This window comes from Protopterus annectens, chromosome 10.part0, assembly GCF_019279795.1.
Source record: "Protopterus annectens isolate FY-2018-M chromosome 10.part0, PAN1.0, whole genome shotgun sequence".
Classification (NCBI taxonomy): Eukaryota; Metazoa; Chordata; order Ceratodontiformes; family Protopteridae; genus Protopterus; species Protopterus annectens.
The window spans coordinates 11,483,789-11,508,048 of record NC_056744.1 but is presented as its reverse complement, the minus strand read 5'-3'; the positions used below and the strand labels follow the sequence as shown (position 1 = coordinate 11,508,048).

Below are 24,260 nucleotides of genomic sequence, written 5' to 3'. Positions count from 1 at the left end.
AACACTGCTTCCATGGGACCAGATGACATCCCAGGTTGCGTCCTACATGAACTCCAAGAGGAACTAATCCCTCAAATAAAACAGCTATACAATCTCAGCCTCACTACAGGATATGTGCTCACAGAATGGCGTACAGAAACAGTGGTCCCACTCCACAAAGGTGGAGCCTCTACGGACCCTGGAAACTATCACCCCATAAGCCTGACTAGCTTAGTCTGCAAGGCTATGGAGAGGATCATCATGGAGCTCATAAACAAAGACATTGGGGACCTACAGACACTAGATCCTACCCAGTTCGGCTTTGTCAAGGGCAGATCCTGCCTTTTGAAGCTGGTTGACTTCTTTGAAACAGTCACCAAAGCCATAGATGAAGGGAAGGTAGTCCACACAGCCTATCTGGACCTTGCAAAGGCATTTGACACAGTACCCCACTCGGGCATCATAGAAGCTATCCAGCTTAAATATAAACCCCTATGTCACAAGATGGGTCGCAAACTGGCTCAAAGACAGAACCCACAGAGTGAGAGTTGCTGGAGCCATGTCAGACTCGAAACCGGTCACAAGTGGCGTCCCACAGGGTTCTGTCCTGGGACCACTCTTGTTCGGTATATACTTTTCCGAGGTACAGGCAACGTGGGAGGACTATGGCTCACCAAGTTCGCAGACGACTGCAAACTGGGCGCCATAATCAACTCTCCAGCTGACACAAACATCCTTCAAAAAGGTCTCACAGAGACAGATAACTGGTGCCAGCACCATGGTTTAAAGCTAAATTCCAAAAATGTATAGTCATACCCTTTGGCAAAAACAATGTGCCCACAAATTACCACATAGGCGGAAACCCATTAAGTACAGAGAAAGTTATTAGGGACCTGGGGACCCAAGTTGATAGCAATCTCTCCTTTGAAAACCACATTGCCAAAGTGGTTAGAAAGACCTTCTACATAGCCCACCTCATCACGAAGGATTTCACATCTAGATCAAGAGAGGTAATCGTGCCCCTTTATTCATCCCTCATCAGGCCCATCATAGAATACAATGCCCCTTTTGGGATGTACCTTACCCGACACCTGCAGCAATTAGAAAGACCCCAAAAGTATCTCACCAACAGGATCAAGGGTCTCAAACAGATGCCATATGCTGCCCGGTTAAAAAAACTCCAGCTCTACTCAGTTGCATACCGCCTACTTTGAGGCGATCTATGCCTGACATACAAAGCTATGTCAAATCCAGAATTAATGGCCATGCTCCACCTCAGTAAATCTAAATCCCTTAGAGCCACATGCTCGAGGGACTTGAACCTCAGCACAGAAATAAATAGAACTTGCTGGAGAGACAGGTTCATAACCCAGAGGCTCCCTTCGCTCTGGAATAGAATTCCAGTTCATGTGAGGCAGAGCACCTCACTGAATCTCTTCAAGAAGAATCTCGATAAGTGGATGGGGGATCATAGGTTTGTCCCAGGGATTACTCCCGTGTCACTATTAGACAGAGGCACAGTAAACTAAACCTTAAAAAGGGCACAGTATGCTCAAATCAAGGGGTGGCATAAGCCATACAGAATCGGGCTAGGCTTATAATTGCCCCAGGGCAGATAGCCTAGTATGAACCTATAAAGAGGGTGCCATCTAAGATGAACCCTAAATATTTGTGATATTTGATGATGGGATGACATTTCCAGCACGATCAGAAATTAGGGGAATGTTGGTTTTGTTTAATCTTTTGAGGGTGCCAAAAAGCATGACTGAGGATTTAGTAGTGTTTATGGACAGTTTTTTGATTGAGACAGTTCTATATCAGAGAGAAGCCATGTTTGCAAAATACTTGGTCAGATTGGTAGATTTGTTAGCAGCAGTAAATGCTATGTCATCAGAATAAAGACTTAAGTTTAGATTAGGCAGCTCCCAAGGAAGATTAATAGTAAATAATAATAGAGAGAGACCAAAAACAGAGCCTTCTGGCACACCCTTTCATGGAACCTGAGGAACAATAGTTATGACCAAATAAACAGAAGATTACATCAGATAGTTTCTGAACCATTGTAGCACATTTGGGAAGAAACCATAATCTTAATTTAGACAGCAGAATTTGCTTGCTTTACAGTTTCAAAAGCTCTTATGTCCCAGAAAAATGACTCCTGTCAGAAGATTTTTTTTTCCATATTTGAGTAGATATCAGCAGTCAATACATAAACAGCAGTAACAGTACTGTATTTAGGATGAAATCCATGCTTGGTTGCTTTTTTTTTTTTGTTAGGAAAATTGAAGGCTCGAATTTATTCAACCATTTTTGCTTTCACCTTTAAAAGGGAGATTGGCTAGGCTTAAAATGGTATGCAAGAGCAGGTAGCCTAGTTCTTGCCTATGATCCTATGACTCAAGTTATTTATTTATATTTGTTTACCAAGGTAGAGCACTGGTCACAAATGACCAATTGCAGGCTTAGCCAGTTTACAAAATAATGATGGAAAATTGAAAATTTTCATATAGGAAACTGTGCCTATACATAGAGGTAAACATATAACACATGTATTTACATGGAGGTCAACAAGAGGGTTATGATCGGGTCTGTGATCGTAACCATGTTATGTTTTCGCGACATGGATGCCAAGAAATTCACTTTGAGAGCAAAACTCAAGATGTGAATCTTGGCATCCATGTATCAAAAGCATAATAACTGTTTGCGATCAGTGAGACCAAATCATAAGTGTTTTACTAGCTTTGAAATTCAGTAAAGCACTTAGCAAGTGCTGTTGCATAGCTAGCAAGTAAGGTAAAAGTCAAGGGCAGTTTTTAAATACAACCCTAATTTAAATAGGTTGCTTACAGACTAATATCTACAAACTTCTGTGGACATAGGAGGAAACTTCCTTCCCTTATACCCGACTGTCATAGCACTTAGTGGGTGTGTAACAATTGTTATGTCCGAGTCTCTTGCTTGTTTAGCAGGTGTGTCTTTTTTCCAGTTTTGGAATGTAATCGTGGTGCTCCATGCACTACATATTTATTACAATCAAAGGTTTCAAAAGCAAAATATATATGTATACATAAGAAGAAGCAGGAGAAATGAAAGGGGAAAAATGAGGAGTAAAGAAGCAATAGAGTTAGAGAGTAAGCGTTTGTGAAGACTATACTGTTGTAAATAAGTAGGATATTATCTGCATATTATTTAGTCCCCATTTGAGTATGTCAGTTTGGTTTCTGTGGAGTTGTTAAAACAGTTGGGTATTCTGTTCCAGGTAATACAGCAGACAGTATACAGCAGGTATATAAGTAGAAAGAGGGTGTTTGTTTGGAACCTGCTCTGTGGGTGGTGCAGAAATTATGTGATATGCCCTGTATTTTTAATAACAGCTTCTGTTTTAAATTCAACAAACCACTCCAACAGGGATGGTCTTTCATTTAAAACATCCATATCCCTTTCTCTGTACCTGCACTGTGTTACCAATCTCTGATATGGAAGGCAGTCTGAAACCTGCACTCCAAATTTCTGCTTAGCATCATCCCACTTGGTTACCTTCCCTCCCTCTTGAATTATTTGCCTTAATTTCATTCAGTAAATTCCAGACCCCTCTTGCCTGTTTCTATACCCCTACTGCCAGACATTTGTATTGGTAAGATCTCCTTTCTCCATTTCCTGCACTAAGTTCTTTGAATAATTTCTGCTACATTATAAATGTAATATTCTGTATACGTTTTCCTTAATGAATTTCATCACCCAAAATCCTAGTCTCTCATTATTTCTTGAACCCCCCCCCCCCATTCACCATCATCCTTTTCCAATTTGATTTATAACTTTTTGTTTGAGTTGTGTGTATGAGCCTTACCTGGGAAGTTCTAAGGTACCCCTTCAAATTGGTAACCCTAAACCGCCATCAGCTTATCTCTCTCAAGTCTTACCTTCTTCCCCTCCCAAATAAATTCCTTCAACTATTTTATTAATTGTCATCCACATTGACTCCTCTGATGGATACAAATATGCCTGACCTGTATGTAATAAGACTAAGCAAATTAAAAATATTTTCACTCTTTGTATGTTACTGTCCGTAACCATAATCATGAGTGTGCAGTTTTAGTTTTTGAATTCTTTTGTGTAGTTTCTTCCCACATATTCTTAGCTGCCATAACATAATCAGTTTGAATGCATGCACTTAAATATTTCATCTTTTCATGTCCCCATAAATGAGTTCCTCTGAATCAGTTCATGTGTAGGTATATAGTTTACAGCTGTGGCATTTGTTTACTCTTCATTTATTTTGTATGCCGAAAGAAACTTGAAACTTGAAACTGAAAATGTTCCACATTTCTGAATTAGCAACATAATGCTTTCTGCAAATAAACATAACCTATCTTGAATGCTTTACCTGTTAAGGCCTTGAATTTGTGAAAGTTAATTTTTCTTTGCCTGAAGCCAGCCCATCCTGGCCATAGTCAGGGCTTTATCTCTCCATTCTACAAGGCCAAGGCATTATTTTTCAAGTTGTTTCGACAGTTGTAAAGCATGTGTGATACTCTGCATTTCAGCATCATAACTTGGTTATTTTTATTCAAAGATATGGGCAGAAGCTATTTTGAAATATTTGATTAAAAACATGTTATGGTTAAGAAAAAAAAGATAGCAAATAGGTTCAAGTTTGCTTTATGCTGGAAAACCCTTTATAATAAGTAACTTGTCTTTTTATGATGAAGGTATTAATGTTGTAGTGAAGTTAGGAACTAGCAGAATTTTGTTTCTTTTAGCTTATTCTGCAGCATGTAATATTAATGAGTTTTGTCGAGCATGTCTTACTTGCATCTGAACTTTATTATGTTTATATTTATAAGATACCCCTAATAGTTGAACCGGTAGGTAGAGATCTGAAAACATGTATAGACATTAATCTGGTGTTTGACCAACAATTAGCCAAGGTAGTAAGAAAATCATTCTGTGTCGCCCAACTTATAATTAAGGGTATGGTATCCATGTCCAAGGAAGTTATAGTTCCACTCTACTTGTCCCTTATCAGACCCATCATTTGAGTACAGTGCCCCCTTCTGCATGTACCCGACTATAAGTTTGAATGCCCACAGAGGTTCCTCAACAATAGAATCTAGGATATCAACACATTGTTCTAAACAAATTACCTTAGAGTCTTGTTTCTATACTTGGTGTCATTCATCTTGTTGAGAGGTGATTTGTGCTTGGCATATAAATCATCCTTTTGTCAAGTCCTGGTGGAACGTTTGCAAATCTGCCAAATGAGCAGCACTAGAAACACTTGATCCAGGATCTGAACTTTGCTTGCAACAAAAGTTATTCATGCTGGTGAGACAGATATGTGACTGAAAAGATCCCTATACTCTGGAATAGGCACCCCATCCCTGTGAAGCTGAAACAATCCCTAATCTATTCAAAGGTAACCTTGACCATTGGACGGGAAATTGCAAATTCAGCCTAGGTGGCTAGGCTTATAAAGGCCTTGGTGGTTGTTAGCCTAGTATATACCAATGAACCTGTGAGCTGAATGAGTGTATCCATCTGTAGTCATGCGGGTAACCTTTTAAAAGTCAGATTTGAAGATTTGGATGCTTTTTATCCAGCCCCATGATGCAGAGGAATAAAACCCTTAGTGTTCCCCACCTGACCCATGTTCATCTAGTGGCACAGTCAAAAGGAGGGTCTGCGCATAGGGGGATGGGAGTGAGCAGCCAATGGCTGCTCATCCATCCTGGGGAGGAGGAGGCAGCCTAGACTTGCTGCAGTAGCAATGGTAACCCCCTGGTGACCTCCATGCTGCAGTGGTATACTGACTGAATGCGGAAGGTTTGTGTGTGTGTGTGTGTGTGTGTGTGTGTGTGTGTGTGTGTGTGTGTGTGTGTGTGTGTGTGTGTGTGTGTGTGTGTGTGTGTGTGTAGATGTGTGCATGCAACTCCTGAAGGCAGAAATTGTGGAGCTTACTGGGCTGTGGGTGGAGGGGACTAGTAGTATGATGCTGCACCAGCATCTTTGGTCTCATAACTAACCCAAGAAATGGGTCTTGTTGACCCCAGCTAAGGCAGACCTGGAATACATAATGTATGAGGAGAGGACCTGGTCATAGCTAATGGGTCAGGTATGTTATTTTTTGAATGCTTTTTATGAAAGACTAATATTAAAAGATATAGTATGTTGTTTTTGCATCCAGTTGATATGTGTAAGTTATAAGGTGTAGTAACAGTTGGTATTCTCCATTAGATCATTGTTGTAGTATTCCTGACATCTGAGATTTGCCCTTCAAAAAATACCATACATCTACCCAATGCAGAAAAGCTTAGGCACCTTCCTGTTGTGTTGTGTGCGCAACCTAAGACCAATACAAGAGACTATGTGCTAATACTTAAACATCAAGTGCAACAGTTTACACGTACCAAGAGAACTTACAGAATGGTTGCCCCCCCCCCCAATACTCATGATTCAGCTTTTGGGATGCACAGATGCCAATAAAAAGAAATATTTCCTTGTTTCTGTAATTGTATTTAAAAACATAGTGATTTCCAGAGAGCTTGTGTAACGCTGTCTAAAATAATGTTTTGCTTAATATATTTATGATGTGAGGTCAGGTCTACAGACGCTTCTTACCTGAGCAGTCTCCTTGGAGATAAAATGAAACATAACTAGTTAAAAAAATACAAATGCAAAGGCCACTTAAAAATTCCTTATAGTTGACAGATACACAAAGCTGTATTTATTTTATTAATTTTATCCAAGTGGCCATTCTTCCACTGTAGTTTGAATGTTAGTGCATGGTTATGATATCGAGGGGGAAAAAAAATTTACCCACTTCCCCTTGCAAACTAAAATGTGTTATTAACAGGGGAATGGGTTTATAATTATTAAATAGTGGCAGCAATTTAAAATAAATACCTTAATTTGGGTTATCATGGACAAATGCTTTCCTGTCTCAGCTTCCCCATCCCCCTGCTGTGACTGTAGGTCACAAAAAATGCCCACACAGAAGACAGTGTCATCCATGACGGTGCTGTTTTTTGTTAGTCCCATTTTCACATAAAAATCATTTTATGTAAAAAAAATAAAATTGGAATAGCTACCAACCATGAGTGAATTTCTTGTCCCACAGAAAAAGACTAAAGCTACTACTCAGAGGATAGACATAGTCATAGAAATATGGTTAGGGTGGGAAATTAAGGGGGATCCACCTTGGCCCAGAAGGAACAGAGAAGAAAGGAGGAGAAGGGTGTATATACTGTAATAAATGAAGAAGGTTATGATCAAAGCATGGCTTATGCTTCCTGGTTGAGACAGGACAGACATTACTTGGTCCAAGAAAGTTAAGTGCTGTGAACATTGGCCTTTTATAATCTTCTACTGTGGCCTCAAGTGAGGCAGCATAATCCTTAGAGCAACTGAAGGAATATAAAAAAACAAACTACAGGAAACAGGATTAGTAAATTTAGTTTATTTATTTATTACATTTTATTGACCGGGAATGTCCAACTGGGCCAGAGGCCTATTTTCAGCGGAGGCCCGGGGAGAAAAGCTCCACAGAAAATACAAGTAGATTTTAGATACACAGATTATAAAAAATTAGAATGCAATTTTACAAATCAAAACAAACATCACAAAAATAGTATGCATTTTTACAATATCAAAAACATCATATATCAAGAAGAAACATTACGCAAGAGTTGTGTGTTTACTGGTGTAGATCCCGGGAGAAGATCTACCTTGATGAACACAACAGGATGGTGGGAACTAAAAAAAACTGCTAATAGAGCAGCTCTGTAGTGAATAAACAAGAACGAGAGGAGAGTGGGTTTAAGTAGGGGAGTGGCAGAAGGATAGCCAGTGGTTGCTGAGATGGTGTTTTAGTAGTGTTTTGAATTGATCATGTGAGGGTATGTTCCTTAGGGTTTCTGGGAGGGAGTTCCAGAGTTTGGCTATGTTGTGGGAATAGAGGGAGTTGCCGTGTTGGTTGTGGGAGTTGGACACCTTAAGTAAGAGTTTGTTGGAGGATCTGAGAGTTCGATGGTTGGAGTGTGGTTGAACTAAGGAGGATAAGGCAGGGCAGTTATTGAGATTGTAGAATATTTTGTGGGTTAATGCTAGATATTTGAGAGACAGAAGGTTAGGTAGCTGTAGCCAGTTTAATGCTGAAAGTGATGAGCAGTGATGGGATGTGAGTGGGAGGATGGTGGCAAATTTAGAGATTTTATGGTAACATGATTCCAGTTTATTGAGGTCTGATTTCCGGAGGTTGGTGAAAACAATGGAACCATAGAGAAGGGTACTTAGGAGGTGTGTACATGCAGTGACAAGCCTGGCATTGGTTGTTAGGAATGGCTTGGCTCTATACAGGCTACCTAATTTGATGTGGACTTTTTTGATGGTTTGGGCAATATGTATGTCAAATTTGAGGTATTCATCTATGGTAATATGTAAGAGTTTTGTGTGGTTAGTGGGGGTAATTTTGGTACCATTAGCAGAGGTGATGGATAGGGGGATTTGTGACGTTTTGGATTGGTTATTCTTAAATATTATAACTTTGGTTTTGTTGGGATTTAAAATGAGTTAGTGTTGTGAAAGGTAGGATTCAATGTCCTGAAAAGCAGATTGCATTTTAATTTGGAGATCTAGGGGGGAGGAGGGAGTAGAACAGATAAGGGTAGAGTATTCAGCGTACTGAACTATGGAGGCATGCTGGGTTGCTGTGCAGAGGTTATTGGTGAATAAGATAAAGTGTAATGGACCGAGAATGGAACCTTGGAGGACTCCCACAGAGGTGGGGAGGAGAGGGGAGAGTGAGGATTCCTATACTGTGGCCTGTTGATGATTAGAAAGTTAACTGTGGAACCAGGTTAATGCGGGTGAGCTAAAGCCGTAGGTGGATAAATTGTTAAGAAGGAGCTGGTGGGGAGACTGTGTCGAAGGCTCTAGACATGTCTAGAAGTATAGAAGCAACTGTTGTCCTTTGTTCAAGTGCTGGTGAATGGAGTCAGTAAAGGCAAGGAGAGCTGTACTAGTACTGTGCTTTGGCCGGAAACCATGCTGAGAATTGGAAAGTAGGTTGTTGAGAAGGAAGTAGTTTAAGAGTTGGTTGTTGATGCATTTCTCTAGGATTTTTGCGACGGGGAGAGGATTGCTATGGGGCGGGAGTTTATTTCTTTGGATGGGCCACCTTTATGGAGTGGAATAATATGAGATATTTTCCAAATGCGAGGGACATACTGTTCATTGATAGAGTGGTTGATGAGTATTGAGATGGGATAAGCAATTACAGGGGCTACCACTTTCAGGAATTCATTAGGGAGTTTGTCAGCAGCTGTGTGGCTTGGTTTGAGTTTGAATAAGAGAGTTTTTATGTAGTTAGTTTGTATAGTTGAGAAGAAGAGGGGATTGTGACTGACTATAGTGATGCTAGGGATGGTAAGTGGCTGAGCTGTTTGGTTGTCCAGAAGGGAGGTTACTGTGCTGAGGAACTGGGTGTTAAACTGAGTAGCTATGGGGACAGTGTTGTTAGAGGAGGTTGGGGGGATGGGGTTTGACCTGGGTTTAAGAGTTGGTTGATACAATGCCAGAAATTTTTTGGGTTGTTTTGTTTTTTTTTTGCTGACAGGATAGTAAGTATGCTTGTTTGTCAATTTTAATTGTTTTTTTGTTAAGTTTCTTAGCTGTTGATAGTTGGTTAGGTCTGATTTTTCCCTAACCTGAATTTTTATGGTGGGGGCCAGTTTATTGAGAGTAGTAAGGAAGGTTTCATTGAAGTACTGAACTGCATCGTCTAATGGTAGGTATTTAAGGGGGGCCCCAGTTACATTGCTGTAGTTGTTGGTGGAAAGTAGTGAGGGAGAAATGTTTTTTGGTGGTAATGTGCTTGTAAATAATGTTACTTTCTGGGTAAACACATTTTTTTTTTATAAAGAAATGTTAGGTAGTGGTCACTGAGAGTGTCTGGTAGGCATCCGGCTAAGTGACCTTGCTTGGGTCTGTTGGTTAGGATCCAGTCTAAAGTAGAGTGCTTGTTGGAGTGTTTATCCAAGTTCATCCAAGTCGGATCCAAGTACCCTCACAAAGTACCTCTCCACATATCTCCCTGTTCTGCTTCTTCATCCTATACTTCGTAGACACTCACTCACCTAAAACTTTGCTCACACAACTGTGAACTTCGTCCCCAAACCTCACCACAGCTAAATTTCCCTTTCTCATCATTACATCAAGAAATCCTTCCCCTACTAACCTCATCTTCCTGATGTATGTATCTTCATGTATAGTGTGCCTTTCCTAGCTTTCATTGTTTTGTAGAAGTGCTATTGTGTAGCTAAAAAAAATAAGTTATGTACTTAGCATAATGTTCCATGTGTATTGTTGATCTTGTCCTTTATTCTCACTGTTGGGGGGGGGGGTGTCGGATCCAATCCATCATATTTGTCTTGGCCATTACATCAGCTCGAGGTCTTCAGCTTAGCTCGTGGGCATTTCCCTACCCATAATGCAATTCCTCAACCACCTCAGATCTTGTTTGCCCCCAAGCAGTGAGTAAGTGCATAATGTCATTACAGTAACATTAAAAACCCCTAGTATTTCTGAGGTTATAGAGTCCTGTAAAATTCCAATTAGAGATACTCAGTCTTCCAGGAAAGTAGGTAGGGGGTTATGGTGGGTGGGTTGTGAGAATAAAGGGCGAGATGGACAACACACATGGAACATTATGGTAAGTACATAACTTCTTTATGTGATGTTATCAGTCTCGTCTTTATTCTCTCTGTTGGGACTGCGTCCCTAGCTACTTGATTTTTGGGTGGCTCATGGGAGAATATTCCTCAGAACCATAGAACCAAAGGAAGCTGTACTCCTGGATGTCAAATCTGACTTGTAATGTGTAATAAAGGTATGTAGCTTTGCCCAAGATGCTGCTGTACAGATGCTGTCCAAAGGTAATCTAACTTGGAAAGCTGTGGAGGCAGATACTGATCTGGTGGAATGAGCTTTGATAGCATTTGCTGTAGTCTTGTTGTTAGATTGTAAATGAAAGATATACATTGTGAAAGCCAATTGGATAGTGTTACTTTAGAAACTGGTTCTCCTTTCTGGGTTTCTGAATACGAGACAAGTAGTTGATCTGACTTTCTAAATTCTTATGTTCTATACAAATAAAAGTGTAGCTGTCTATGAACATCTAGAAGATGTAAAGTGTAGTCCCCTTTGTACTGAAAATTTGGAAAGAACACCAGTATGTCAAGAGACTGATTGAAGTTATTCTCTGACACTATTTTAGGTAAAAAGGAAGGGTTAGTGTGTAGAGAGACTCTGTCTTGTGGAAAATTATGTAAGGAAGCTTGGAAGATAGGGCCTGTAACTCTGAAACTCTCCTTGCTGAAGTAATAGCTACAAAAAAGTGTTTTTTCCATGAAAGGTATTTAAGCTCGCACGTAGCCTGTGGTTCAAATGGAGAGGTGTGACTTTTGATAAGATGAAATTCAAGTCCCAAGGCGGAACTGGGTTTCTATATGGGAGTCGAATTAAAGTTGTACCTCTAAGAAATGCTTTGCAAAGTTTGTTTGATGTGATAGCAGAGCCATTTTCCCCTATGTGAAAATTGGAGATTGCTAACTGCACTGTTATAGTAGCCGCAGCTGCTCGCTCATTGAATAATTTGGCTACAAATTCCAGGATAGAATGTAACAGAGCTGTAAATGGGTCTGTCTTATTAGTATTTGACCAAGCCACGAATATTTCCCATTTTTTTTTGTACAATTTCTGAGTGGATGTTTTATGAGATGATAGCAAAATATGTTTAACTGGAGAAGATAGTAGCGGAAACTTGGCTGTCATGGGAACTTGAGCAGCCAAGCTGTTAGTTTGAGACTGTTTAGGCTGGGATGAACCATTCCCGACAGATGAGTCAGAAGATCCGGAGCTGGGTCCAGAATCCATGGTCCATCCTATATATGAGGCTGAAGAAAGGAGAACCATATCTGTCGAGGCCAGTAGGGGGCCATTAAGATCATTGTGGTCGCCAACAAGCTTGCTTTATGTAGGACCTTGGGGATTAGAGGTATTGGTGGAAAGGCATATAGAGGTCCCGGGGGCCAATTGTGAATAAGTGCATCCCTTGCTGACTCCCCCATTGGGGGGGGGGGTCAGGTCAGAGTAGCTGCTGCATTTGGCACTGATCTGTGATGCGAAAAGATCGCAGCAAGGATGACTTCAAGATCTCTTCCGCAACTTTCTGATTGAGGAAACACTCGTGAAGCCACAGAATGGCTTTGCTCAGTTTGTCAGCAATCACTTTGGACCTCCCAGGGATGTGCGTTGCTATGAGAAAATGGTTGGTGGCCTCTGCCCATTGCCATACCCTCAGGGCTTCTCAACATATGGAATAACATCTGGTTCTCCCCTGTTTATGTACCAGACAACTGACATGCTATTTAACTGAATTGCTATTGTACCCAGAGGGAGGGAATCCTGTAATGTTTGTAATACCAGAAGTACCGCCCTCATCTCTAGAACATTTAGTTGCAAGTGGGCCTCATATTGATGTTAGGTACCTTTGGCAGTCTTTCTCAGATAATGCCCCCCCCCCCATCTGAGAAGCATCCATGGTCACCGTGGCTTGGGACTGGGGGGTGGGCGGCCCTGAGACACTAGGGAATAGGTGAGCCCCCACGAAGGTCTGTTTTGCAGGAGTGGGTTATTAAAACCTTGTGTGTCATTGAAAGGACCATTGAGTCGAAAATAACCACTGGAGAATTCTAATATGAGAACTAGCTAGCAGGATTAGAACTATTAAAATTGCCATTTTCCTTAGCACCCATAGAACTATCTTCGCAGAAGTCCATCTCTTCTTGATCAATGCTCTGACATAGTATCGAAGGTCGTGCACCCTTGAGGAAGTTTTGCTGACAAAATCTTTGTGTTTATGTGAGCTCCTATGAATACCAAGGATTGACATAGCTTTAGCGCAGATTGTTCATAATTTCTTGTAATCCCTAGAGAGGAACAGAGTTATAGTGTGTAATTCCTGGCTTGTAGCAGAAGATGCCCGGTTAGGGCAGTAATGAGCCAGTCATCCAGATATAGAAACGCATGGAATCCTTTGGGTCTCGGGTGAGCTGTCACTACTGCCATACATTTGGTGAACACTCTGGAGGCTGTAGTGAGTCCAAAGGGCAGAGCTCGAAACTGGAAGGACTGGCCTCCAGCCAGAAGCATAAGAACCTTCTGGATTGCCTGTCCATTAGAATATGATGGTATGCATCCTGAAGGTCTGTTAAGCACATCCAATTGTCTTTTCCCAGAAATGGAAGTATCGACTGCAGTGTCACCATCCAGAACTTGGATTTCTGGACATGTTTGTTCAGATTGCTGAGATCCAAAATGGTTCTCCAGTGCCCTGACTTCTTTGCAACTAAAAAGAACCTTGAATAAGTTACAGATCCTGTCTGGTCTGCGGGGACTTCTTGGATGACTCTTTTTCATAGCAACTTTTGAATTTCTAAGTTTGAATGTTCCTTTTGACTGGATGGAATGTCTGGAACTGATTTGTTTACAGGAATGGGTTTGGAGAAGGGAATGACATATCCCCTGGATATTATGTTCTAGACCCATCTGTCAGTAGTTATCTTTTGCCATTTCTAGGTGCAGAAACAATTGCCCCCTGACTGCCTGAAGAGGCGAGCAATTGGGCACTCCCTCAGGAGCGCTGAAAGAGCCCTCCAAAGAAGGATGCTGTGGAGCCCTGATTGTGTGGGCCTCCTCTGCCACGAGAGCAGCGTCTTCCATTATTGTTCCCCCCTCTGCCCCTAGGGAAACTTTCACCCTGTATGTCTTGGAAAGATCTCTGGGATTTTCTGAACTACATCTTTCCACTACCCCTCTGACCTTTAGGGAAGGGTCTGGTAGGTGTGGAAAAATGTACTCCAATGGAAGGCAAGGTCTTGCCTTCCTGCTCACAACCTGGTGAGCGTTTCCTTCACTTTAAGCCCAAAAAGAGAAGATCCATCAAAAGAGGTGTTAATGAAGGAAGGCTTGAAGGGCTCCACGAAATCACAAAGGCGCATCCATGCCTGTCTCCTAAGAGCAATACCTGAAGCTACAGCCCTACTCATTCCATCTACTGCATAAGATATAAGCATCATGGAAGAGTTTACAACTGAATTGAGGGGGGTGAGCTGAGCATTAACCTTATCTGCTACTGCACCAGCTCATCTCCTTGGAGGAAGTGTGTAAGTTCCTTCAACAGGTCCCTCTGTAGCCTAGTAAAGTGAGTAAGGTAACTCAGAGACTGAAATGCAAAGGTCGCTGATGAAAATACCAGCTTCCCATATCTATCTATCCATCAATGTTGAGTCCTCATTAGGAGGATGGATAGAGGAGCTGGTCTCTGATAGCTCCTTCTTAGTGGCCACTGCCATGACCATTGTATCGACTACTACACCTTTAGTTAAAAAGCCTTATCTTTTGGGGCAGTTATATAATTGTTTGGCCTTCTAGGAGTAGGTTCTGTGGTATCTGTGGTCTCCCAGTCTTTCTGAGAGATTAGGTCCATAAGCTCGTCAGAAGGAGGAGTCACCCAAGAGGTGGAAGGACGAGACACAAAAGCCTTCAGGTAAACTGACTCCTTAGCTGATGGGGTAAAGGACTGCCAGTCATTTCTCCGTTTAATATTTCGAGGATGTCTCCAAAGGAGACATCTTCAGGAGGTGACTGTGGGGGGACCCTTCTGCCTTATTGAGGTCAGTATCCGATGTGATAGACTCCTCGGGGGAGTCAAGATGCTTCCTTTTGCAGGTCCTCTTCCGAGGGATCTCCTCAGTGGGATAGTCTGGGGAGGTTCCAGAAGAGGGAGGAGTCCCTTGGTGGACGTCCTGAGCAGGGGGGTCTCTATGATCCTGTGGAAGGGTTAACTAAGGGGAGAAAGACAAGCAACCCGAAGTGGGAGGAAGATCCGATGTAGACTGTGGCTTTGACTTGGAAGGAGTCAAAACCTTCCTCATAACCTCAAAGGTAACCTGCCCCTGCTCAGAGGAGTCCCCCGGATCCAAAGTGGTCGGAGCCGATGATATCCACAGCACCGGGGACAGAAGCTCTGAGGCCGAGGTAGGAGCCGAACTCACCTGCGCCGAAGCCCCAGGAGACAGAGTGCGAACCGGGGTAATTTGAGCTGGCTACGAGGATCTGACCGGAGAGTGTCGGTTCCTAGAGGTGTCCTGCTTCGACTGGAAGGAAACATTCAGGGCAGATGTCTGCTCCGAGGGAACTGAAGGCCCTGGAGCCAGCACAGACACAGTCTGGAGATTGGAATCTTACAGCTCTGAAACTGAGGGATGGATTGGAGGAGGAACAGGTACCAGAGAAGGGGGTTGCATCTGGTCCGATTGCTTTGGGCTTGGATCCAGCAAACATTTGGCCAGGGCCGAAGTCTTCAGTAGCCTCTGTACAACCCTATCCACATCTTTGTCAGATAAGCTGCTGGTAGACCCAAGTAGACAATGTAGAAGATCTGGACTTGGCTAGCAGTGGAGATGGGAGCCATGAAGTTATTGGTTCTAAGGAAGGGGAACGGGTCTGATGTCGAATCTCTGTAGGAGACGAAGATATCGGAGCCAAGGGTTCTGATGGCTCTGAGACCGTCTTGGATCTGGCTGCCACTGTCTACTCCAAAGACACTGGTGGAGCAGACAGTTGAGGAGTTTTAGAACTCTGCTCCGATGAAGTTTTTGGAGCCGGAGATTGTCATTTTAGTGTTTTTTTAAGAAGTGTTTGGAGAGGACTCCGACATAATTGCCTCTGTAAAAGGGGTTTTTAATAAACCCTTTAAAATCAATTTGTTTTTGCGTTCCATACGTGCTCTCTGATTAAAGCCATGGTATATGGCTGTTTATCTGTTAACATCTAATGTACTTGCAATGTGAATGCTGCCCTACTCTGTGTGTAAATGCATTTAGATGTTGCCCTACTCTGTGTTTAAATGCAATCAGTTGGTAGATGTTTTAGGCATCATTGATTGTTTTCTACATTACTATGATAGACAGTCACCAGCCCAGGTTTAAAGTACTGTAGTCTTGTATTACCTATCTGTTCCAGATTAATTAATTTTATTATTCCTATCCTCCTCCACAGTCTTCCCTTACTCCATAGTTCCTACAAACATACACCCTCACTTCTCCCCACCCCTATGCTACCCATTGATACACAAACTACACTATCTACCTGCAGTCCTCCCTCTCAGAGGCTATTACTATTCTTTAGTTCAATAGTACCAATTAACCTTTTTTGTTCCTTTACAGCTTTCTTTTACTACGTTAAACTACCCAAGATGTCCCACTGTTTCTACATAGTACCTTGGCTTCCCCTCTTGAAAGAAATATCTCAAGGAATCCTGCGGTGCTTTTGGAAACTACTCTGCTTCCCCCCAAGAACCAGAATATAAGAGAGTGTATGTACCAATTGTGTACTTATCTTATCCCACTTATCTGTTTTTTTTTTTACCCTGCGTGCGCTAGCCAGCAACCCAACACGGACCTAGTCTCCCTTTGCTCCATTAGCTCCATCCCATTCTACCCCTCTAAGTGCTGTGCCGAACACTGTAATTACTCAATGTGGCCAATAGGTGGCATTCCCCCTCTAATAAATTTTTCTCGCCTCATTTTTTATGCACAGAACTTTTCCGTTTACATTCACTTGCACTATTCTACCCGAATATCTACCTCCATATCCCTGTATATTCTCTGTTTCCTCCCACCCACACACACAGTGCCCTGTGACTATCCCCTGTGCCTCCTTACCTCTGTGCTTCCACTCCTGCCCTCGCTGATTGTTTCCATCTTCTTCCTTCTTCTTGTCTCTACAACTTTCATCAACTTATCAATACCACAACCAGACCATCAAAAGACTATTCCTCTGGAAGTATTATTGACTGGATTCTGGTATCCCACCCACATCTTATCTCCAGTAATGGTACCCTCCCTGACTCCCTCAGTGATTACTTTCTCATTTTCACTCATCGTCACTCTCCCTCCCTACAACTGTCTCATACCACCATCTCTATACGCTTGTTAAAACATTTCAACCCCAACACCTTTTCTGACCTACTGAAACAATTCAACTGGAATCCTCTAAAAATTCTCACCCTGATGAGGCCATCACTTACTTCAATACATTTCTAAACCTCCTAGACACTTTTGCCCCTTGAAATCTAAAAGAATTAAAAGCAACACTGTCCCTGGCTATCTAAAGACACATTAGTGGTTATGCACCTCCGTGATAAAGCCTTGAAACACCACCATAAAAATAAATCCCTAGTCACCCTAAATGAATACAAAATGCTCCGCAATAAAGTTAAGAAGCTCGTCACTTCAGATCGCAAATCCTACTATACCACACTCCAAAATAATCACAAGGCAAACCCTAGAAAATTCTGGGATAGTATATCCACTCTCTTAAACCCTGGCAAAAAAGAGAACCCTTGCACTGACCACAGTACTTCTGATATCAACTTAGCCTCCCAATTTAACAACTTCTTCACTGACTCCATAACCAAATTGACATCATCCTTCTCAAATAACCCTTCTCACTCAACCACAACTTCCACTATCTCCTCCTCCTCAGATACTTCCACCTCCCACCTTCTTCACATCTCTCTAAAACCCATCCCAGTATCAACTATAAAAAACCTCATTCAGAAATTAAAACCATGTTCCAATGCCCCCGACAATATCCCTTCATTCTTCCTAAAGATAGCTGCAGATGCCATTGCCTTCCCCATCTGTATTCTTATAAACCAGTCAATCCAAGAAGGCTACGTACCCCAACTCTGGAAAAAAGCCTACATTATTCCCCTCCACAAAGGAGGAAACAATAATAACATCTCCAATTTTAGGCCTATCGCCATCTTATCTCCCATCTCTAAACTACTTGAAAAGTGTATCCACCTACAACTATTACCCTACCTCATTAACAATCACCTACTAACTCCCACACAACATGGATTCCGGCCTGGTCACAGTACTACTACCGCACTACTCTCCTTCCTTGAAATTGTGATTAAAGCCCGTGACTCCGGCTGTATTGTGTCCACCCTCGTTCTTAGACCTTTCCAAAGCTTTTGATACCATCTCTCACACCCTTCTCCTATCCAAACTCTCTAACCTAAATCTGTCACCTCTTACTATCATCTGGTTTACCAGCTACCTTTCCAATAGGCAACAAGCAGTCAAATGGAAGAAAGCCATTTCCCCATTCCTCAACACTCCTACTGGAGTACCACAGGGTCCCATTTTAGGTCCCCTATTGTTCAATATTTTCATAAATGACTTCCACCTTGCCATCCCTAATGCACAAATCATCCACTATGCAGATGATTCAACAATTATCTGTTCTGCTAACTCCACTCCCACCCTCATAAAACTAACCCAAGATGCCTTCTCATCCACTGAACAATGGATGCTAGATAACCACCTGGCACTTAATGCATCAAAAACCATACTCATGATATTCACCCCTTCCAAAACTACAGCTATCAACATTAATTCATTCTCCATAACCAGTCAGAATAACAATAATCTTGAGGTAGTATCCAGTGCAAAACTCTTAGGGGTACTCATCAGCAACCAGCTCAAATTTGATACTCATATACATATAAATATAAAAAACACACCAGAAATTTGGTATGTTCTACTGCCACATTCGCTACCTTACTCCATCTACACGATTCCTTCTCACTACCACATATCTCATCCCTTCTCTCCTTTATGGTGCCCCACTTCTAACCAACCTACAATATTCTGTTAAAACAAAACTGTCTTTTTGCTACAACAAAATTGCCAAATTCGCCACTGGACACAAATCCTCCACTCACCACTGTATTGCCCTCCATAATCTAAACTGGCTAGTGATGCCCAACTACCTTATCTATTCTCAATTAATCCTTGCTCATAAATTCATTTTCAGTCCCTCTCTCTGCCCCTCCCTTGCCTCAACATTTAAAATGCACCAACCTAACAGACTCCTAAGAACCAGTGCTCAGAATCTGATGGAACTTCACAAGCCTGCTCGTCCTGTAGGCAAACTTCTACTTTCTTTTTCCTTGGCACACCTCTGGAACTTCCTTCCACCTCAAATTCGCCTCACCAGAAGCCCATCCACCTTTAAAACTCTGCTCCACTCACACCTAACATCTCTCTGGGAATGCTCATGTTCCCATCCTGCATAACATCCCCTGCAGCTACCTTACTCCCTACCCCTTCTCCCTCTCTCCTCTTATCATAACTAAATTCAAAAATATTTGTCCCACTGATCATATTTCCTCTGGGGCAACATACATAATGTAAATAACTCCCTAGTCTAATTGACTTGTAAATACCTACTTATTACTGCTGTTAGCAATGATAGTGACTATATATTTGTAAACTTTATTAATTGTGATACAACTCTGTTTTTTTTTCTCTTCAAATTGTACTAACATACTATTTTGCTTCATGTACTCATCTTGTATTGTAATAACCTGTTGTTTAACAAAATATATATATGGAGCTTTTCTCCCCAGGACTCAATTGAAAATGGGCTCCTTCGGCCCATTTGGACCATCCTGGCAAACAAATTTCAAAATAAATAAATAAAGTAAATAAAAATATGGAACACTTTTCCTGGAGATGGAAACCCCAAGCAATACACACACAAAATGTCTGTATCACTAAGGGGCATCTTCTTCCCACATTTTTTTTTAAAATCCCTTCCTGTTTTGCGACATTGCCAGGGAAACAACAAGTAGAGAAAAATATATAAAAAATAGAGAGACGCGCACTCAGATACACTAGGGAAATATACGGTAGACAGAAGGTTTTGTTTTTTTTTAAATATAATCGTCCTCTAAGTAAAATGGATGAGAAGAAGGGAGGAAGGAAAGAAGGGAAAGGGGGGGATGTCCTCTAACAAAAAACAGACAAGAGTTATACACCCTCTAACAAAAATGGGTGATAACAGGGGAAGGGAGCACTCTCTTAAAGCAATTTAGCTATTAGGTGAAAGAAAGTGAAAATAAGGTAAAAAGGTAAATGTAAGCTAAATATAGGAAAGACAGTCAAAAAAAATCAATACTTAGCCCAGAGCTGACAGTAAGAGAAATCTTCTCACTGTGCGGCAAATGAGATCTGAGGTGGCTGGGAAATTCCATTATGGGTAGGAAAAAATGCCCACGAGCTAAGCTGAGGACCTCGAGCTGATGTAATGGCTGAAATGGATCAGGTCCGACCCCCCCCCCCCCAGCAGTGAGAATAAAGACGAGATTGACATCATCACATCAGTATTCTTTTACTACAGTTCATAGAGTAGCACATTTGTTATGCAATATAAATGCCTTTAGTATTCTGTGTACTGTTATTGTAAGAGGTTTATCAACCTTGCCTTGATTAATATTACAGCTGCTTTTGTATCTTTGATTGTATTAGTGTTTTACAGTAAATTCATATGTAGCCACCTTTCTGTATTACTCTTATATTACTTCATATCCTTTATATGGTTGTTATCCCTAGGCTGAGCCTGGAAATAGTCCAATTGGATCAGGATTCATATGTATCAACAAGTGCTTGATAAATATATGTCTTTTATTTCAACATCAGTGAGACTGTAGTGCAGAGGTTGCAGACCAAAGTAGAAAAGGAAATCATCAGGAAATTGAGACAAGTTCCATCACCAAGTAGAGGGTCGTCACATCCGAAAAGGAAGATCAAATCCAAAGTATGACTTGTTCTGAATGTTGCAAAGGTAGTGATCTATGCAACCCAAAGCCTTTCATGATGTAGCTGAATTCCTAGGTGAAAGCCACAGACTCGTCATCAACCCATTTACTGAGGTTGCAAGCAAACCATTCAGTCAGTAAAAATTGCAATAAAGACTCAACCAAGCTTTAGTCTTCACTGTGTAATACCTTAACCCTCTTGTAGTTGAAGCACTTTTATGTCTCTAAGGGGTCATTTGCATATATCCCATGGGCATCCACTGTCCGGAACATGGCATATTTACAGCTAATGGAGCTTGGCTTTATTGAACTAAATGTAAAAACTTAGAGTAAAAAGTCATTGACATTTAGAAGCCATATTGCTGAAACACTGGTATGTCCTTAAGTGGTCATTTGCATATATCTCTTAGGCCTTCACTACAAGAGGTTTATGGAATTGCAGGTGAAAACTCTACCTTGGCTGAGTCTTTCTTACACAATTTGTTGATGTTGCCAGATAGATACTTGTGACCTGAAAATGATTCATTTAGGACATCTGTTAACGAACTTAGATTTGCTGTCAAACAGCATGGTGGAAGGGAGATGAGAAGAAACCTACTTGTTTACTCCTACAAAGATAAATTTAGAGGATATATAACTTAGTAATTCAATTACAAGTTCTTTCTTTTGTATTCTAATTTTGTCTCACTGTCTTGCAGAAACTTGTGAGCTCTATTCCTGTTCTAGAAGTCCTACATACATCTACTGCATATTTGTCATGTAACCTTTCTTCCTCTTCCTCTGTTGCTCTTTCTTCTTTGTTATTAATTGTATCATTCTTATTGTAAAATTAGGAAAAAATTGTCATGTTTTCAGCATTTGTTCCACTTCTATTTGTTTTTTTTTTGTTTTTTTTTTTATCTCTTAAGGTCGGTTGCTTAATACAGTAACTTGTTGCTGAAGTTAAGAATTCTTCTCACTTAATTTCATTTTTTATCCAGATTTCTTGGACAGACTTTGCAGGCAGCAGTGGATTTGAAACTCTGGAAAAATATGAACTCCACGATGACCTTTGACTTTGCTGATATACCTCCAGTCTCTTGGCTGTTGTCTTTGCTGTCTCTTGTGCTGGTCATCTTTATCAACGAGCTGGTCAAGCTCCATGAAATCAGGTGAGCAACCAGCTGTGGGTCTGTGTATATATATTTCTTTGGTCAGGTGAATGTGTGTACACAATTGTAAAATGTAAATATGTGCATGAAAATGTACACAGCATAGTCTGAATTATGCCAGGATAATATATTTTCTGGTGGAGATCCACAGTAGATAATTCATGATGTATGCAGACTAAATAGCAAAGTAGGTTGGAATGCTAGCCATAGAGTCGGATCCAGTGCAAGGCAACCTAGGCAGTTGTGGAGGACCCAGTGCCAGATGGGGGCCTGATCTGGCTTTAAAAAAAAATAAAAAATGCTCTGCTTCCAAGAAAGAAAAAACACCACTGTCTAAAAAAAAAAAAATTCTCTGCTTTAAGAAAAACTACTGTCCAAATCATAATCATCTGCTTTAAAAAATACATTGATTTCTAAAAATGTTCCACTTTAAGAAAAGAAAGCTGAGCCCCAGAATCTACATGCCATGTCAGTGCCAGGAGTGTCAAAATGTCGAGTACAACATACTCAACACACTTTGATCAATTGTTCCTTTAATCAAAACCTAAAAACCCTGTAAAATACAAAATCAAAAGATTTTGTTTGTCCCACACCGTCCCTATACTAACATACAGCACACACACATACAACCAATGCATACAAACCCCTACACACTCACATCATTCAAACATTTAAACACCTACACAAACACACCTACTTTTAAAACAAAGTGGGGGGCTTTGCCCGCCCCCCCCCCCCACCCCCCCAACTAAATATACCAACTCTGAGATCGCTGTACATTGGGGAAAGGGCAATTTCCCAGTAATCGCAAAGCGACTTCTTACACAAGTGATTACCGGGAAATTGCCCTTTCCCCAATGTACAGCGATCTCGGAGTTGGTATATTAAAGAAAGCAGCCTCTTACCTAGCCATTCCAAACAGTATAGCGTGTTTACATCACACGCTACACTGACTAGGAAGGCCGACCAAAACATTTCGGAACTCCAAATTTCAACATTTGGAGTCTTTGATTACATGAACGTTTGATCAAAGTGTGTCGAGTATGTTGTACTCGACATTTTGATTGTTCGTTCATGTAATATAGACCCATGCCAGGATATATGAGACAACCTCAGAAGCTGGATGTCCAGAATGCACAGGAAATTTAAGTAATAATTTTTCCAGAGTGGATTGCAGCAGCCAGCCAGCAGATTTAGATCAGATGAAAATCTGTGCGAGAGAGATTGAGTTAAGAGCAACTCTTCGACTGCTGATAGCAGGTAGCAGAGAAACTTAGGGCCAGCCAAAAGTGAGTGCAATTGCAAATAGCTTTTTATTTGTGCTGGTGTTTGTGCAGGGAGGTGCACAGTACATATGTGTATGAAATGTTCACTTGGAAAAAAATAATTATTTGTCAAGTACATATATCATCTCCAGATGAAGTTAACCTGTGTTGCATGATTAGCACATTTTGTTTTTACTCCTAATCAGATTCTAAAATGGTTGGGGAAAGAAAGAGGTGCACATAGTACTTTTACTTTAAATTAAGAATTTGAAATAAGTTTTCTCTGACAAAGCCATCCTCAGTAGAATTTTTGCCCTGTAAAAATCAGGAAAAGTGACTATATCTGCAGCAAACTATTCAAGTTTAAATCTTAGTTGTTCTAAATACAATAAAGCTATATGTGAACCAGTGATGCTATTATGCTGCACATATCTTTTATTTACATTTTGTTTACCACAGAGCTGAACACTGATCAAAGCATGACCAGTTGTAGATTTAGTGTTTGCCAGACATTCTGTATTGAATAGCTGATTAGTTCAGGAACTGTTAAGGCAGTATCACCAGAACACTATTTATTTTATTTAGTTCAGGAACTATTCTGGCATTATGTCAAACACACCATTTTTTTTTTTATGTAACATTGACAATTTATTCTTCAAGGGCAGCAAACACTGCATTTGTAGATGAAGCAATGAAATGCAAAGCTGTTTGCCAGCAGCAATGTGTATATTAGTAATAGTTATGTTTAATGTGGAATTATTCAGATGACTTTTGCTTCCACAGAGATTGTGCATATTGACTGATACTGGCGGATTTTAATGATGGTAGTTTGAGTGGCTTTAATGTGGTTTAAATATTCTGAAATGGATAGATCTGATATTGTAAACATTCATTCCTTACTGATGGGTGTCTGTTCCATGTTTGGAACCGACTCTGCCAATACAAAAAGCTCGCGCCAGCCAAACACTTTTGAGCTAAGTCATACCCATAGTGCCCCTCTCTTGCTGTCTTCAGATCTCGTTTGCCGCGTACTTCTCAAGACATGTCAAGCCAGCTCTCATCTAAGTAGTAGATATTTTCACTGTTCTTGTCTAAATATATTTCTAGTCTCCTTAATAATTTTTCTTTTGT

The 24,260-nt window shown here is 41.0% G+C and overlaps 1 protein-coding gene across 2 annotated transcripts in view; it reads left to right on the top strand.

The window, feature by feature from the left end:
* The window catches only part of TMEM94 (transmembrane protein 94), a 2,655,014-nt gene that overhangs the window by 2,566,220 nt on the left and 64,534 nt on the right, over positions 1–24,260 (top strand). For both annotated transcript variants that reach the window (XM_044084945.1, XM_044084944.1), the window contains one exon: positions 21,694–21,864. In XM_044084945.1, the coding sequence (XP_043940880.1) occupies positions 21,694–21,864 (171 nt within the window). The remainder of the gene's footprint in view (positions 1–21,693; positions 21,865–24,260) is intronic.